Source organism: Peromyscus eremicus, chromosome 8b (genome assembly GCF_949786415.1).
Source record: "Peromyscus eremicus chromosome 8b, PerEre_H2_v1, whole genome shotgun sequence".
Lineage (NCBI taxonomy): Eukaryota > Metazoa > Chordata > Mammalia > Rodentia > Cricetidae > Peromyscus > Peromyscus eremicus.
In genome coordinates, this window is record NC_081424.1 from 20,183,599 (window position 1) to 20,202,592 (window position 18,994).

General features: G+C 39.3%; 1 protein-coding gene across 1 annotated transcript in view; it reads right to left on the bottom strand.

Annotated features, from left to right (window-relative positions):
• Man1a1 (mannosidase alpha class 1A member 1) overlaps positions 1-18,994 on the bottom strand; it is a 174,384-nt gene that overhangs the window by 105,555 nt on the left and 49,835 nt on the right. The window contains exon 4 of the mRNA XM_059272584.1: positions 7,039-7,119. Coding sequence (XP_059128567.1) covers positions 7,039-7,119 — 81 coding nt within the window. The remainder of the gene's footprint in view (positions 1-7,038; positions 7,120-18,994) is intronic.

Sequence of the window (18,994 nt, forward strand, 5' to 3'; positions counted from 1 at the left end):
TGTAACCAATTAATTTTTACACAGTAAAACTGACAAGCAAACACGGAGACATGATAGTTATTTACAACAAATGTGTTCATTGTCTTCTCTCTGTTAAAGGTAGCCAAATATAGCCTCAAAACCACCCTTATAGCCTTGACTTATGGGCTCCTCCCATGCCACATCCATATGTAGCTTGGGTCCCATATCTAGTGCCTCAGCCTGGTCTGGCCACCCCTGCCTGTGCTGCGTGGCTTCCCCCAGGATCACAATGCCTCCTCCTGACCCACAGGCTCCTGCCACACCATATCAAACCTCTCCAACCCAGAAACTTTATACACTCATCCAGGGTCTAACTCTGTGAATCTGCCTGATCCTGTTTTCCACAAACCCTCCCCAAACCCCAAACATACCTCCACACTCAAGGCTTGAACTAGGATGTACATACTGCACACCAGTCCAGTCCCCTGTGTCCACCTGACTTCTTTCCATCTAAGCCACACCCAACATCTAGGCCAAACACAAACTGCACATCTTTTCTTCTGCCTCAACCTACTCTGTCCATATCAGACACAGAACTAATAAAATAAACCCACATGAACAAACTGCATTTCAAAAATACAAATAACGTGAAAGATAAAAGCAGTATCTCCCCTATGAAATCCAGCAGTCCTGTAGAAATGTTTGCCAAAGGAGGACCATGTAGATGAACCCAGGACACAGAATGTAAAAGAGAAATTATAAACTTCATTAAAAAATTCAAGGAGTTCAAAGAAGACACAAAGACACAGCTCGTTGAAATGAAGGAGAAAGAACTTAAGGAGAATGTGTACCTGAGTGATACCCAAGGAAATATAAACATAAGGTTGATGGAAATAAAAAAGACAGCCGGGCGGTGGTGGCGCACGCCTTTAATCCCAGCACTCGGGAGGCAGAGCCAGGCGGATCTCTGTGAGTTCGAGGCCAGCCTGGGCTACCAAGTGAGTTCCAGGAAAGGCGCAAATCTACACAGAGAAACCCTGTCTCGAAAAACCAAAAAAATAAAAAAAATAAAAATAAAAAAGACAATCCAGTACTTGAAAACAGAATTCTATAAAGAGAAACACTGAAGAGGACTCAAGCTGAAATGAAGTTGGAATTGAAAAACCCAATAATTCAACTAGAAAACTCCAAGGAAATCCTTACAAGTGGGTTGAATCAAGCAGAAGAAAAAGAGGATCTAGACCAAATAAGCAAGGAATATTTAAAAAAAAAAACAAAAAACAAATTAAAATATAGGAAAAAATACACAAGAAATGTGGGATACCATTAAAAGAGCAAACCTTCAAGTTATAGACTAGATGAGGGAGAATAACCCCAAGAACAGACAAGGTCTTCAACATTATTATAGAAGAAAACTTCCCCAAACTAAGGAAAAACATACAGATACAAGACACACACAGAACTGAAAATAGCAAGACCAGAAAAGAATGTCCCTACTGGGTATTATAGTTAAAACACTATACCGAATGAACAAAGAGTATTGAAAGCTTCTGCAAGCCAACCAACCAACCAACCAACCAACCAACCAACCACACAAACAAGAAAACCAAACACAAGTCACATGTAAAGGAACACTATCAGCATAACAGTAGATTTCTCAATGGAAACTCTGAAAGCTAGAGGATCCTAGAATGCTTTATAAGTACTAGAAACCAAGAGGACCAACCTAGACTAACATACCAGCAAAACTACCTGCCGTAATTGAAGGGAAGAGAAAATCTTTACAGACATGAATAGAATGTGTGTGTGTGTGTGTGTGTGTGTGTGTGTGTGTGTGTGTGTGTGTGTGTGTACCCAACAAATCAAATCTAAAGTAGATACAGGAACCAATATTTTGGGCTGAAGAGTGAAATGAGCATAGTCAAGAGGCTGTGGAAAGAAATATGAATCCACAATTACTAAAACACAAAATAATAGCAAAAATGAACAACATGATGACAATAATTAATACACACATTTCAACAATATCTTTAAATATTAATGGCATTTGTTCTTCTAATCAAAGGACACAGGCTGGCTAAAGGGATCACAAAAACAAAATCCATCTACTTGTTGTCTACAAGAAACACACCTTAGCTTTAAAGATAAGAACTGTCTTAAAGTGAAAGAATGCACAGAAGTATTCCCATTAACTGGGACCAGGAAACAAAAAGGCATCCCTATCCTAATAGCTAACAAAACAGACTTCAAACTAAACCAGCAAGATAAAGAGAAACACTTCATTCTAGTCAAAGGAATTGTTATCTGAAAAGACACTGCTATCCTAAGCACAAATGCACCAAACTCTGGTATGTACAATTTCATTTAAAAAAAGTCTACTACATTTAAAGACACACATTAACATTAGTCCATTAATAGATAATCATTTATTTGATGAAATAAGTCATCTGGATAAACCATCAGAATTAATTGACATCATACATCCAAGGAACTTAACAGATATCTTACTACAGAACATTTGACCCAAACATCAAAGACGACACATTCTACTCAGCAGCATACTGAGAGTTCCTATAAAACAGATTGCATTCTGGGACACAAAAAAATATGGATAAATTAAAAAGGACTGAAATAACTTCATGTATCCTATCTGGCCACAACTCAATAAAATTTCAAATTGACACCAAATAAATTTCTAGCAAACACCCAAACTCACAGAGATTAAACAACTCATTACTGAATGCTGAATGGGTCAAAGAAGAAATCAAGAAAGAAAGAAAAAGATTCCTGGAAGTAGTTGAAAATGAAACACAACACAACCCCTCTGAGACACACTGAAAGCAGGTTTACAAGGGACATTTTATAGGTCTAAGTACCTATATTAAAAAAAAAAATCAGAAAGATTACAAATAAATGACTTGATGTAACTCAAAAGTTTGGAAAAACAAGAACAAATCAAGGTCAAGCCCAGCTGATAACATGACATAATAAAAATCAGAGCAGAAATTAACGAAAGAAACATGAAAACAATATCAAGAATCAATCAAAGAGCTGGTTCTTTGAGAAGCTAAACAACATGAATAGACCCTTGATACAACTAACCAAAAGAAAGAAAGAGAATGCCCAAATGAACAGAATCAGAAATGAACAGGGAAACAGACACCGAAGAAATTCAGAATATTACAAGGGAATAACAAAGAAAAGAAAAGAAAGAAAGAAAAAAGAAAAAAAACTCTGTACTTTATTAAACTGGAAAACTTAAAAGAAATGGATGAATTTCTAGATCCAGCCAAACAACCATAATTAATCCAAGAAGAAATCAACCACCTAAACAAACCCATAACAAACGAGGGGTCTGAAATAGTAACAGAGTTCCCCCTAACTAAAAAAAAGCCCAGGGCCAGCTGGAGTCACATCACAAGTCTACCATACTTAAAAAAAGCAAAGCAAAGCAAAACAAAACAAAGCAATAGCCAGTCATTCTTAAACCATCCAAAAGAAAGAACAATTACAAGTTCCTTTTGTGAAACCGGTATCATGCTGGTACTAAAACCACGTAAGGACACAACAAAAAAGAAAACTATAGGTCAATCCAATATCCCTGATGACCATAGATTAAGAGCTACTTAATAAAATACTTGCAAACAGAATATAGACACCCATCAAAAGGATTGTACACCACTACTAAGTTGGTTTTATCCCTGAAATGCAGGTATGGTTCAACAAAAGCAAGGTAATAAATGTAATAAACTACATAAACGGACTTTATAACAAAAACTACATGATCATTTCACTAGATTTAGAAAAAAGCCTTTGATATGTCCAACGTGCCTTCATGATAAAAATCCCAGAGAATTAGGGGTAGCGAGAACAAACCTCAACCATAATAAAAAAGCTATATAGGAGAAACCAATAGCCAATATCATCTTAAATGGAGGAAAACATGAAACAATCACACTAATGTCAGGAATAAGGCAGGGATGTCCACTAGGACACTCCTTTTCAATACTATCCTTGAAGAACTACCTGGATCAACAAGGCAAGAGAGGGAAATGAAAGGGATGGAACAGTCATGCTATCCCTATTTGCAGATCACATGATACTACATATTAGAGATTATCCTCACCTCCCCCAAAAAAATTTAACAGAAAATTTCTAAAAACAATAAACAAATTCAACAATTTGTCAGGATATGGAATTGCCCTACACAAATCAATGCCTTTTCTAACATGAACAACAAATATTCTCCCAGAAGTAGAGGGCAAATCTCTACTGCTGAAGATACCATGCATTTCAGACACAGGCCCCAGAGGCCCCAGAGCTGGAAATGACCTGAAAGCCTCAAGCTTCTGAGGATTAGTTTTCATGGTACCAGAAAGCTCCACGCAAGCTTCCAAATGAGGGAAGCAGCCTAGAGTCCTACCCAGCTACTACACTTATGAACCAAAAACAATGACCAGCATGGCACAAAACCCCCAAGGGTTCAGTGGTGGTACACATACCTTGGCGGTAACCACAGCTCTCTAATTGGACTTAAAGACCTGCTCAACAAGAGGGAAATCACGCCTAATACTGGAATCCTAGTCAACTACCTAGAGCTAGTGAAGTCATGGATCTTGGAGAAGAACTTACAATTGCCACTCTACTAAAGCAGAATAATCCCTAACTTCCAAATATGTGTTCTTATACCTACAGATAAATTAAGGTAATCCTCATCCCTCATCAAAGGAACTTCTCTTCACCGCAGACAGAGACCATTCCAGAAAGCCATAACCCATCAAAACACAGAGTTGTAGAGCCCAGTCCCAACTGATAACATCTACAAAACACCACCTGGACCTAAGGCTCAGAAAGTATCCCAGGCATGGGGGCAGAAAGACTGTACAAGAGCCAGAAGAACAGGTTTTACTGTGAGATTATGTCTCTTAGAAATGGCAGAAGCTATACCCACAATGTCTAATCAATCTGAATGCTTAAACATGAGTTGAACAAGGACCACACTAATAAACATTGTAATATGTTTACAAAGGGGAAGTGCAGGAGGTCTCAACCCTATCCAAGCAGCTAAGAAATGCTGAGAGTAGAAGAAATGGTCTTCCACAGAAATGAATACACCAGTTGGTTATCTGATGGTTACAAATGGTAGGCCTAAAAATATATACATACAAGTAACATTGTACAGTCCGAACAGGTTGTATTTATGTATAGGTATTTAGTAATTATAAATACACACACAAATATACGTATGTATACATATATGTCTATAATGACAATTATTGAAGACAGAGGGCATGAATTTTAAAGAAGCAGGGGTATAAGGAAGAATTCAGAGTGAGAAAAAGGAAGGGGAGATGATGCAGTTATTTTATAATCTCAAAAATAGAAATAATTAAATAAAATTTCTTATAAGGCCTTAAGCTAACTATTCTAAGTATAGAGAAATGGCATTATCTGTGGACATTTCATTTAGATAAGTACACACACACACACACACACACACACACACACACATATAAAATATTCATGGAAATAGAAATACTCATACATATAGCATCTTAAAACAATAAGTAAAAATTAAAAATAAAACCTAATGAAAAAGGATGCATCTTTGGAAGAAAAATACACATTCATTTCTTTCTGTATTCCCCATAACTCCATCAAACTTACAGTCAGAAGGGTGCAGTCCTTGTTTGTTCCAAATTATGACATCTACATGTAAATTATAAGGGAACATAAAAGCAAGGTCATCCTAGCACACCATGTCAAAAACAATGAGAAGATCTAGGCTTGGGATGCTCAGAGACCTGTTTATTAGGACAACATTCATTTGAGCACTGCTTCTTAAAAATAGCATCGCTCCAGCTTGGGGATGCTAAACTAGACTGGACAGATGATAACAGAGCAGGAAAATCTGGGGGAAGCGACGAAGGAGAAATATACAGCACAGGGCTTTGTTTCCCAGGCTGGAAAGATGCTTAAGACAGGATGGCACAGGGGAATTCGGGGGCCATCTATATACTTAAAAAGAAAAAAGAGATATGGTAGAATAAAATCCAAAGAGAGAGAGAGAGAGAGAGAGAGAGAGAGAGAGACAGAGAGACAGAGAGACAGAGAGACAGAGAGACAACAGAAGAGTGTGGTCGCTATGGTTAGAAAAGCACCTTGGAGACATGAGCAAAGTCAAGCAGCCTGTCTCATTAAACATTTATTACCCTGCTTAAATCTGTTTGAAGCACAGAAATACATGAAATACTACACAGGCTAAGATCTGCTCTTCCCCCAGCCAGAATGCTGGGGCTAACGTAAATCTGATTGGCATGCAGTTGAAATATGGGACTGTTTTTCCTTGATGTCAGCTTTTAACATTGTCAGTATCACAGGTGAGTCCATTCCCAAAACTCTTAGTGGACACTTCTCATAATTCACAAAGTTATCCAAACGCTTCCAAGAAAATAGCATCAGTGTCCTTTATGAGCATGATACAAAAGTCTTTAATCTACCAAAAAAAAAAAAGGAAATTAAAACTCCCTGCTTTGCCCCAAGCAGCAGATAATTCATTAAGCCTTGACTCAGGAAGAGAACAAAGCATTTCTCACAGGGACACTGGCCTGCAGGACTGTGTGCTGGCAAGCTCCGAGCCTCAGTCCCTCAATTTCACAAGTACTATAATTTTCATATCTTATTTGTCATGCTTTCTTCACTTAAAAAAGTTTTTACTAAGTTTACATACTGACATTAAAATAAATTTCAAGACAAAAATTCACCCACTAGCCTGCCATTACACTAAACACCTTTAATATGCCTGCAGACATGTGGAATTTGTACTCCTAATCATACCATACACAGCGTAATGGAGCCAAGCCTTTTTAAAGGCTTACCTTAACCTGGCAATATGAACTGTCAAACTTCCCAGCTTGTTCATTTAACTAGCACATATTTTGAGAAATAAAACTGAGCATCAGAACATGAAAATTTCGTCGATTTTCCCTAAATCCATGCCACAAATGGCATATTTAACAAGAAGCATCATTTGGAGACATTTCATAATTCGCTTTTCTATACCATTTTGGAACTTACCTCTTCTCCAGACAAGTAGTAAGCGGACAGCAGTCCTCCGACAAAGCGTATGTTGACTTCAAAAACAGAAACTTCAGCATTCTATGGAAAACAAAATGAAGGAGGTTTAAACATAATGATAGCACACACAGTCAAAGTACATGGTATGAGAAGCTGCACTAATTTAAAGTCTGTTCAGACCTGTGTGCTTGTCCAGGGGCACCTATACACAAGAGAGCAAGTCCCTGCAAATGGTGTCAAAATATGGTTAAGCAGACAAAAAAAAAAATGATTTTGACTCAAAGCAAAATTATAAAAGTACTATAAAGTGGAATTCTTCCTTTCTCGTGGGCAGAAGCAGACTGAATAATTGATATTCCGTATCTGTACAAATGCAACGGGATCAGGGCTTTTATTATTATTTTTTTCCTATTCTGTGTTCTCGCGACTTCACTCATTTGCCTGCTTCTTCGTCCTGAAAGGCCAATCAGACTGTAGTGTGGCTGCCAGCTCCACACCGGGCTGGCAATCTTTTCCCATTATGTTAAAGCAGCACAGACAGAATGCTAATGGACGTAAAGTCGCGGACTTGCGTTCCAGTACTGCTTTCTGCCTTTACCTTCCCACAGTCCCAGCTCTGAGACGACATTCTGTCTTGGCATGAAGGTGGTAATCATGTGAGCTGTCATTGCTGGCGTGGTTCTTATTTATATCAATAGTAGCTCGCTTTTAATATTTACAGTATGGCAGAGGCTTGGCCATCTCTTTATGACTTTTAATCTTTTTTTTTTTTTTTTTTTTCCGAGACAGGGTTTCTCCGTATAGCTTTGTGCTTTTCCTGGAACTCACTTGGTAGCCCAGGCTGGCCTCGAACTCACAGAGATCCGCCTGGCTCTGCCTCCCGAGTGCTGGGATTAAAGGCGTGCGCCACCACCGCCCGGCGACTTTTAATCTTCATACTGATCTTAAGAATTAATTACTATTCCTCTGTCCAGTCTACGGATGGAAAAACAAGCCAGGCTTATAGTGATTAATGTGACCTTTTGAAGTTCCCACAACAGTAGTAGAATTAGGATTTGAATGGAAGTGTGTTTATTCACGGTTTAAAACTTGTCTATTCTGACCTCTACAGAAACCTCACAGACTATGGTACCATGTCTTATTATTAATGGTCAAATAATTGTGATGCATAAGTAGTAATTACTGCCAATAGTTTTATGATTCTATAATATTTGACTGCTAAGTGCATCTGTCTTGTAGTTTGTAATTAGGTTATTAGCACAGCTGACCTCCAGTAGATATAAGGCGTACTTTATTGGGCCTACTAAGTATTGTCACTTCTGTTCAACACCAAACCACACACAGACAAAGACAAGGGCTAGGAGCAAAACAGAATGTATGGAGCCAGCATCTGGCAGATGAACTCAGAAAAATCATTTGAGATGGTATCACCTTCAGGGATCATTTATCAAGCAACTACTATATGCCAGGCCCAGTCGTCGTAGGTTCTATGAACACACAATGAAAACTGACATGCTCCTTAAACTCACTGAGTCTACATTTTAGAAAACGTTTTCAGAAACAAAGAAGAGGTATATTTTTTTTTTATTTCTACATGGGCTCCCTCAAAGGATAGGGATCTAATCATTGAAGCTCCTACATAAGTTAAGACAACTTCCTGTGAAAGAAAGCTTATGAAAAGACGTTAGAGAGAACTGTTCGATAAAGTTGGATAAAACCATGCTGTGAGTTTGTTTAATTGTACTGAATAATTTGTGAATTGCAACTTATCTGTTTTGATTAAACACCCTCTGTATTGGGCCACTTATCACTGAAGTGTATCAGTGAATGGGGATCATTTAAACACTGCTGTTAGTCCACACAATCTCCGGTAAGGGAAAGGGAAAATTTATTAATTTAGTTTGGCTCATACAACTTACCTCTCATATCTAAGGGGAATAATGTCTAATAAAATTTAATGATTTTAAGTATCATATTTGCCTCAGTTTGTACTTGTATATTTCAGTTTTTAAACCAGAAATCAGGTCCTCATATTTTTACTTACTGAAGCTTATTGAGATGGTTTTATTTCCTTATTCAGGCTTTGGGCTCATTACATATGCTTTCCCTGTTCCTCCTATGAAAACTTTGGACAGTCAAGACCTTTCTATATAGACATCTGATAAAAATTATTGCAAGGTAGGGAACTGAGCTATGTCAATTGAAATCAGAAATATATCTCAATCTAGACATCCATCACTTATTGGATGCCGTTCCTCAAGCAGCTATTGATCCAGCTCTGTGTGTATTTCAGAACCTGCATTCTATTTATCTTGCTTTGCTATAAGATACTGAAAGATAACCTTGCAAAGTGCTGTGCTCAAGGTCAGCGGCTAGGACATTTGAGTTGCAGGGACTGAATCATCTAGGGAGCCCCAGGCAAAGTCTGGACTGTTCATTGAAGCCATGCAGGTTCCCAGTGATTAGAAAGTCCTTGTCTTTGAAACTCTTACTCAAGAATATCACAGCATCACAATTCCAAACTGTCACCACCTTCCTGTGCTTGGAAACTAGAACTACATCTGAACACACACACCTTCCCATTCCTTCTGCCTCATTTTTTCCAAAGTTGCATGATTTACAAACCTTAGTTTGAGCTCTCATAATATTCTAGGCTATATTATCTTTTAGGCCAGAAGATTGACATTTAGACACTTTGGGTCATTCCTTATAGAACCTTAGGTGGAAAAAAAGGGAGGCAGGGCGTGTATGATAAAATTTCATACTATAACAAAATGGTTAGCAGCTATGAAAATGCTGGCCTGGGGCTAGGGAGATGCCTCAGTGGGTAAGAGGGCTTGTATGCTTGTATACAAGTATCTGGGCTTGAGTTTGAATCTCAGCACCCACACAAAAGGGTGGGCATGGCTATGTGTGACTGTAAGTGCAGCACTGGGGGCCAGAGAAAGGCAGGGCCTGGGAGCTCCCTGTCCCTGGCCAGCCAGCCTAACCAGAGCAGCTGGTTTCCAATTTAATGAGACCTCTCAAGGGAATAAGGTAAAGGGTCATAGAAGACAGCCACATACTTCTGTACATGCAACATATACACATACACACACACTCACATACACACACACACACACACACACACACACACACACACACACGCCCCATGCCATGTACACACATACATTGATAAATTGATTAATTAATTAACTAAAAATTCTGGTGTGAATTAGGAAGATTAGGTTGAAGGCTGATTTTTTTTTTTTTTTTTTTTTTGAGTGTGAGATCCTGGAGAACTGGTTTGCTCTCTCTGAACACCAGTGTTGTTACAGGTAAAAGACAGGAATGAATTCCCAACAAGATACTCTGACCCATGAATGTCAGGCAGTCAGTACACAGCCCCTGGAAAGAATGACACATGCAGTAGTCAGCTGCTGCCATTAGCTCCCTGTGTCATCGTAGTCTCAACCAAGGCCTGCCTTCCATGGGCTTACTGGAAAATCTATTATTCCAATACTATTTTATTGTTAGGAGTCTTCTTGAATCTCACATTTCTCCTCTCAACATTCACGCATTAAGATGTTCTAAACAAGTTTTCCACTCACTTACCCTAAGGACAGAAGTGTGGACGGGGCATAGGAAAGATTGTAGAAGAAGCAACCTATAACACTAAAATCTCCTAACATACAAAGGATAAGATTTTGCCAACTGCTTACATGTAAAATTAAATTAACTGTCCCCTTAAATATTCCATTTAAGATTGCATTGTTATATTCTACCCCATATATTCTGTAGTATCTAGTATATATTCTTATAGAACTCCCAGTTTGAGAAGTATATTCAGCCCTTTGTTTAAACTGCATGAACCTGTTAATGTCATACTGATTAGCAACTATAGGTTGAAAATATCTGAAGATATGATATACTCTTAAACAAATCTTGATTTGAAACTGTTCTTTGTTTTTCTTCTAGCCATGGCTATACAATCATAGAACACACTCCAACAGATTCATGCATAAGTTTAATAAAATAGTTGGTAAATTAAATTTACATGAAAATATCAGGAGGCGAGTACTGTAGGTCATTGAGAAAGTATGCTTTGGTTATGAGCCTCTCTTAGTACTTGTGTTGATTAGTTTTATGTCAACTTGACACATGCCAGAGTCATTTGAAAGGAGGGAAGCTCAGCTGAGAAAATGCCTCCATAAGATCAGGTTGTAAGCAGGTCTGTAGCACATTTTCTTAATCACTTGATTGATGGAGGAGGGTCCAGCCCTTTGTGGGTAGTGCCTGCCCAGCCTGTAATGGTAGTCCTGGAGTCTATAAGAAAGCAAACTGAGCAAGCCATGGGAACCAAGCCACTAAGCAGCACTCTTTGTGAGTTCCTGCTTGGGCTTCCCTCAAAGAACTGGGACCCAGAATATCTAAGCTGTTTTTTGAATCTTAGATGGTCTTTTAATAAAAAAAAAAATCCAGAGCCAGATATCAGGGTGAAAGCTGAAAGATTAGAGAAGCAGAACAGTCAGCCACTAGTTCCTACCTCTACGAAATCCTCAGCCTAAAGAAAGTGAATTCCTGTTTCTTCATGCCTTATATACCTTTCTCTGCTCTGCCATATTACCTCCTGGGATTAAAGGTGTGTGTGCTTCCTAAGCAAAGGCATGAGATCTCAAGTGCTGGGATTAAAGGTGTGTGCTACCACTTCCTGATCTCTATGTCTAATCCAGTGGCTGGCTCTGTCCTCTGATCATCAGGCAAATTTATTAGGGTACACAATATATCACATTAAGCCAAATAAACCTTTTTCTCACCAAGTTGCTTTTAGTCATGGTGTTTCATCACGGCAATAGTAACCCTAACTAAGAAAGAGATTGATACCAAGATAGTGGAGTATTGCTGTGACAGATCTGACCATGTTTTTTGTTTTGTTTTGTTTTTATTTTTTGGAGGACTATGAAAGGACTTTGGAACTTTGAGGGTAGAAAATCCATTGAGTATTCAAAGGTTGGAAGACAAGTGTTGAGAGAAATGTAGATGATGGAGGCCTAGCTTACTAAATTCCAGAGGGAATTTTGAGAGTCATGTAAAGACTCTCTTGAGATTGCTCAATATTTTGAACTAAGAATCTGTGGTTCTGGTTAGCTGGGGTTGAAGAACTGGCTATGATTAATAAGATACCAGTACCACTAACATGAAACCTTTGCTTTGTTAAGATAATTGATTCTGGTCAGCTGGAACTGAGAAGTTAGCCATGATTAAGAAGAGACCAGCACAGTAGGGGTGAAATCTTCTGGGAAGTGTTACCTCAGAGTTATCACAAAGATGCTGTGTTCCAAAGGCAGCCAGGATTGTACCTTGTGCTGGCAGCCATACTCGGTAGTGTAAAGGTCACACAGGTGGTACTGGTTTTGAAAGCATGAGGGGTCAAGGAGAGCAGCTGAGGTGTGGCACTATGTGGCAGAGTTGGGGTACCTTAAGAGATCCCAGGAATGGCTATTGAGTGAAAGTCCAGCCCAGCTGCAGCAAGAGACCCCAGCATTTTGGAGATGATAGTACTATGGGATGGCCACCAAGAAAAGCAGCAGCCTTGGGGTGGAGCCAATCCTGATATTAGGTGACAATCTGTGTGTGCTATAGAGATTGGAGCCAGAGAAGTGATCCCAGCCCTTTGGAGGAGACCAGAAGGTCGTCAGTGGATCCTGGCCATTGGACATTGAATTATTTACATTGTTAGAGTTTGGTTTTGTTTTATTTAGATTGTGACTGTGCCCTGGTTTTTCCCTCTTGAAGTAAGAAAGTATTTAATTTATTTTTGATTTTACCAGAGCCAACATTTGGGAGACTTTGGACTTTTAAAGAGATTTTTGGAGTTTTACACTTTGGATTTTAGAAGATGCTGGATATTTTTAGAAAGACTTAATTTTTGAGTGTTTAAATTTTTAGACTGTGGGTCTTTTAAAACTTTGAATGTTATATTGTAATGTTGATATTAATATGTGATCTTGAGGATGAATAAGAAAGAAAGGGTATGGCTTAACCGTGATATGTTTGTGTGTCAAGTTGACAAAAGCTAGTTTTATGTCAACTTGACACAGGATAGAATAATTCAAGAGGAAGGAACCTCAGTTGATAAAATGCCTCCATAAGATCAAGCTGTAGACAAGCCTATAGGAATTTTCTTAATTAGTGATTAACTGGGGAGGATCCAGTCCATTGTGGGTTGTGCCGCACAGCCTGAAGGTGTGGTGCTGGGTTCTATAAGAAAACAGATTGAGCAGGCCAGGAGGACCAAGCCAGTAAGCAGTACCCCTCCATGGCCTCTGCATCAGCTCCTGCCTCCAGGTTCCTGCCCTGTTTGAGTTCCTGCTACGGCTTCCCTTAAGGGACTGTGACTCAAGATATGTAAGACTTACCTCCCCAAGTTGCTTTTGGTCATGGTGTTTCATCACAGTAATAGTAACCCTGACCAGGAAAGTACCTATAACTTGGGTCCCTTAGACCATTAAGTTCAACTTCAAGTTCACAAATTCTCTTAATTTTTTTATCTTCAATTTATAAGACATCTAAAATTATGAGATAAATTGACAAAGATTGCTAAAATGGGGGGGGGGGGGAGAATACATGTTCTCCACTCCTAATCCTTAAATTAAAATCTTGCCCCATAGCTGTGCTGGGAAAAGCTTCATCTTAGTCAACATATCATGAACCCATGGATGTGAAGACTCTAATACTAATTTGGTGACAAATTAAGTGACCCCTTCAGAACCGCCTTTAAAATGACTGTCTGAGAGACTTTCACTAGGCAAGACATCATTTTAAAGAGCACAAGAAATGCCAGTTAGGTTTCATTTTTATGAGCAACTTATCCATCAAAATTATCCACAGCATGATATTTAATAGAGCCCAGTAAGCAAAATCAGAGGCTTGGCCAGGAGAATAAAATGATATGATGGTTCTAGAGCAGAGTCAGCCCCAGCTCCCATCTGCCAGAGAAACTACAAAACCATCAGCTTCCCTTGAGAAGGTCATTTATTTCCTTGAGTCTCCAGGCCATAAGATAGTTATTTATAATAAACCTTGTTCAGATTTTAACGATTAGGATTCTACACAGTGCAACATTTTCACTGAGTTGAAAAGACTATTTGGAAGAGAACATTTGATCCCTAAATTCAGAAACTCTTCTTTTTACCAACGATTCCACCAAACTCTGTCAGCTTCCCACTCAGAGATCTGCAAGCATCATGGGGTTCCTGTGCTAGTATAACACACAACACACACACAAGATTCAGTCATGGCTGCTCCACAGCATACCAGTGCAACGCCTCTGATTAATAACAACTTCGCCACTACAATCCACTGTAGCAGTTACGTCCAGGAGCAACGCTACTGCACCCACATATGTGAGAACACTGCTTGTATAGAAAACCTTGCAAGGCCTCTAGTTAAAAGAATTGCCTATACACCCGGCCCATGTTTACCAGTAATTATGCATCCTCAAAGAATGCTACTTCAGAATGTCTATTGCTTCACACTTCACGGATTAAGAGTAAGTGTGAAACTTAAAGTGTAGTGTCTACTGTTCCTCACTGTGTGTCCTTGCAGCTCCTAGTTTCATAAATTGCAGAATACATGTCTTAAGACTGGTAACAGTGTTTAAACTCTTAAATCTACGAAGACGGGCAAATAACCATGCTGTCTATGTTAATAGGCTGGTTTTACCACGAAGGTCTAGGAGGGATCCAAGTAGTGGCACAAATCTATCAGTAATCACTACTAGAGAGACAAGTTCCTTTTAGGGCCATGACCTAAATAATTACTCCTGGCCAGGTACCCCTCAGCATCAAATGGTAAACACCTCATGATTCCATTCAGCAGGAAAATTAACTTAAGAGATCTGCACCAATTAGGATATAATTTTGTATAAAAACAAACCTTTTCTAGGAACAAAGTTAAGAAAAATGTCACGTCTTTCATGCTTCGTGGCATGCAACTGTGAGGTAGGTAGTCAAATACTCATCCAGGCATGTAAGAAGACACAGCATTGAGGCTAACGTCCACATCTTTCCCAGAGGACCCCCACAGCTTGTTTGGCATACATATTTAAAGTGAAACCTAGGAACATGTTTAAAGTGTAGACCTTTAAGTTAAGAAGACAAAGGGTCACCTTGCCACCAACACCTCTATCATGTAAAATGTATGGGAATCATTGCATCACAAGCCGAACCCGGGTGCTTTGCTGAGCATCTCCTGCATCAGTGTTAGTGTCTGGACCAAGCTAATCTACTCTATTCTTGTCTTTACCAAAGAAAGCCCCAGCTCCCACACCAAGTACTACTTTACTGCAGCTCTGAAAGACATTGATTGTAAGGGCAGCTTCTACTGAGCTTTCTTTTGTATTCAGACACTTCGTGTAAGGGATTGCTACCTGGAGAAAATTTCTACGCGTTCAATGAGTTTTGTTACTAAAGATAATTTTCAGTACCTCTAGTTAATACAGTATTTTTTTCAAAGTGGCAATATGAGACGCTCCAAATTGAACTGAGTGGCACTCACACTGGAACTGTGCCATTTTCCTTATTTGAGCATATTCCTATAGCAGGAGCCAGCACAAACCTATGTTGGGGGTAGCTGAATGTCGTGTAGATCACCTGCACTTGCATTCCAACTATATAAAAATGACAGCACAGCCACCAGTCGTATTTCATGGGCATGCCTTCTAACTCAGTCTACCCCTTTCAATCAGGAAGTAGGACAAGGCAGACAGCTCCTTTGTTCCACAGGCACTGGTTGAATTCTTACTAAGTGGCAGAATCTAATAAGCACAGTGATATGAAGATTACATGCCTAAGCCACAGTCTCAGATGCTTGGGATGTGTATGTGTTTCTCAACTCTTTTGTATCTTCGCCACTACAAAACAAGGTGAAAGAAATCGAAAGATCTTGTTCACCATGACTCCTGTTTGCTGCATAACCTTGGGAAGATGAATTAATTACGTTCATCTATAAAAGTAAAGAAAATAGCACTACTCTTCTGCAGAAATTGAAATAACCTATGCAAAACACCAATCAGCATCAATCAATCAATCAATCAATCAATCAATCACCAGGTGCTAAACTCTTACAGCTCACTGGCCTGTCTTGCCTTCCTCCTCGTCTTCCACAGATAACCCCGCTCCAGCTAAGGTGTCCATTTCTCCTGCTAGAGAAGCTCCTGAAGTGTAAGTCACTGATCCTTAGGAAGAGCTTGGGAAATAATTAGCATATGAATGAATGAATAAATAAAAATCTTGATTCTTTATCCTAGGCTTACACTGAATTGAAATCAGGAAAGCTCATCAGAGTCTACTAAACGTTTTCCATCTCACCTGTATGCCTGAGGATGCCTGGGCTGAACACAAGCTCCATCAATGGAACCCTAGCACTTACTCCCTAAATCATATTAACCGAATGAATGATTTATTTAAAATCAGGCATAACAGACACTTGGATTTTGTGTTACCAAATGAATCAACTTCTTAGGCTTTCATGAATGGCAATATAAACCCACTGAAAAGCATTTGCTAAAGTAAATTTTAAGTGATATTAACTGAGTGTTCTGCATGTGCACACATTTACTCTCAACTTGAGGACTTATTGACACTTAGCAGCTCTAGGATTAAATCCCCTGCAACAGTGTTTCTATCTCAGTTCTAGTTCCTCTCCCCTTGCAGTAACATTGGACACAGTTATATGCATTACCTTGAAAAACAAACAGTAAGAACAGCAAAACCATACAACCCTTAGACTTTCAGTTTAAATACTTTATAAGGAAAAGGTGTTGATTTAAATGCAGCAGGTAATGGTGTGTCCTCTAGGTTACACTATTACATGATACCCCTAAAAATAGTACTTTTTTTTTTTTATTTTAGGTAAGGCTTATTGTTCTCCCTTAACATGAATGCAAAAATAAATCCTCGGTGTTTTTTTTCAAGGAGAATCAAGCAGTCATTGAAACAATCACTTGAAGCTCTGGATTGACTGTGAAGATGGAGGATAAATTTGCAGATGTGGTTTAGAAAACTAACTAGAAAACACTGAGCTGAAGACCTGTTATCATGCAGTGAAAAGAAGAAAATACACACACACACACACACCATTCTTGAACTTATACATTACTCTTTTTAATATGAGAAACTCTAAGTCTGTATTATTGGTACATGCATTAAAACAAAAAGGCCTCATAGCCCAAGCTAGCTTGAACATTGTATATAGCTGAGGCCTCTACCTCGCGAGTGCTAGAATTAGCAGGCATGTGCCCAGTATTTATATGGTGCTGGGAATTGAACCTAGTGTAGTGGGTAGCCATTCCAGCTTTGATCTAGAAGTTCCAACCCCCATTGAGGCTTCCGTAACTGTCACGCCTACAAGGCGGGGCCGAGAGAGGACCCTGAAGACCCCATCCGGATGGGCCGGCTCTCTTGGTTCCTGGACCCTGGATGCTGGAGGTAGACCGAACAGAGTTCTCTAGAGAACACCGCTGGACTGCTCTACACCTTTCCCAGACCCTGTAACCTATCCCTTCACTTGTAAGTTACCCCACAAAATAAAGCTCCCTTTTAACTACGTGGAGTTCCCTTAATATTTTAACTAATAACCTAGGATTTTGTGAATGCTATGCAAGCGCTCTACCAACTAAGCTTTACTTTCCTCCTGATAACATATTTTTGTAACAAGGAAATATGATAATGTTGATAGAAAGAGGCACAGTAAATATTTCAAGTCTTCTCATGTTATGAATAGTATAATAAGGCTAGGGAGATGACACGCTAGGTCAGAGCACTTGCTCTGCAAAAATGAGGACCTGAGTTCAAATCCCAAGCACTCACTTAAAAAGCAGAGCATGGAAGCACAAATCTGTGACCAGAGTACTTGGTGTGTGGAGGTGGGTGGGTTAGGGTGGGGGCAGGATCACAGGAGTTTGCGGTCAGGCGGCCTAGCCAAAAGGGCAAGCTTCCGGTTCAACGAGAGACCCTGTCTCAAGGCAATAGGTGAGAAGTGGTAGAGGAAGACACACAATGTCCTGCTGTAGCTTCTCATGTACGTTGTGTGTCTTTCCACACATATATAACACCTACCACAATACCACACACACACACACACACACACACACACACACACACACACACAGAGAAAGAAAGAGCAAGAGATAACATAATAAACAGAAATCTGAGATGCATGGCTACAATTTTTAGAGTATATTTTGAAAAGCAACATGGCTACAATTTTTAGAGTATATTTTGAAAAGCATAGCCAGATTATCAATAGTACTAAAATGCATGTTTTATATAAAACTTTAAAGTTTAAAAGTCAACATCTTAATAGACATTTAATGATAGCTTAACTCCTTTACCCCGTCAGCAAGGAGGCCAAGTGACATATTTTTCTTGGCTTTTACTTTGGTTTATATTTCCTACTTAGATTTGTTTTGCCTTCTCCACCCACAGAAATATTCTTTTCACCTACTTAGTGGCCTGAGGCTAGCCAATCAGCTTCTACTATGGTGACATTTTGTCTATTACCTTGAGAGGCCTCTGTACCGAGTTTCAAAAAATAAAACAGTACAACCCTCCAAGTCTCTTCTCCCTCAAGTTCAGAGCTCAGAATACCGCTCTCGGGAGGTTTCAGACAATGTATCAGATTGACCAAACCAAGAATCAGAAGAGGGGCCTGGGACTACTCATAGGTCTAGTGTTATTAAAATTTCTAGGTGTAGAAGAGCCATCACCTGTAGCTGAAAGATGAGCACATGGGGTAGGTAACCAGATTCATTCCTACTAATAAGCATTGTTAAGACAACTGGACTACAGCTCAATGTGCTTGCCGAGCACATGCAAGGCCCTGGATTTGATCTCCAGCACCATAAAAGTCAGCAAGCGAACACACAAAGACTTACTTTTACTAAGTATTCCTAAGGGAATAAATTTACTAGGAG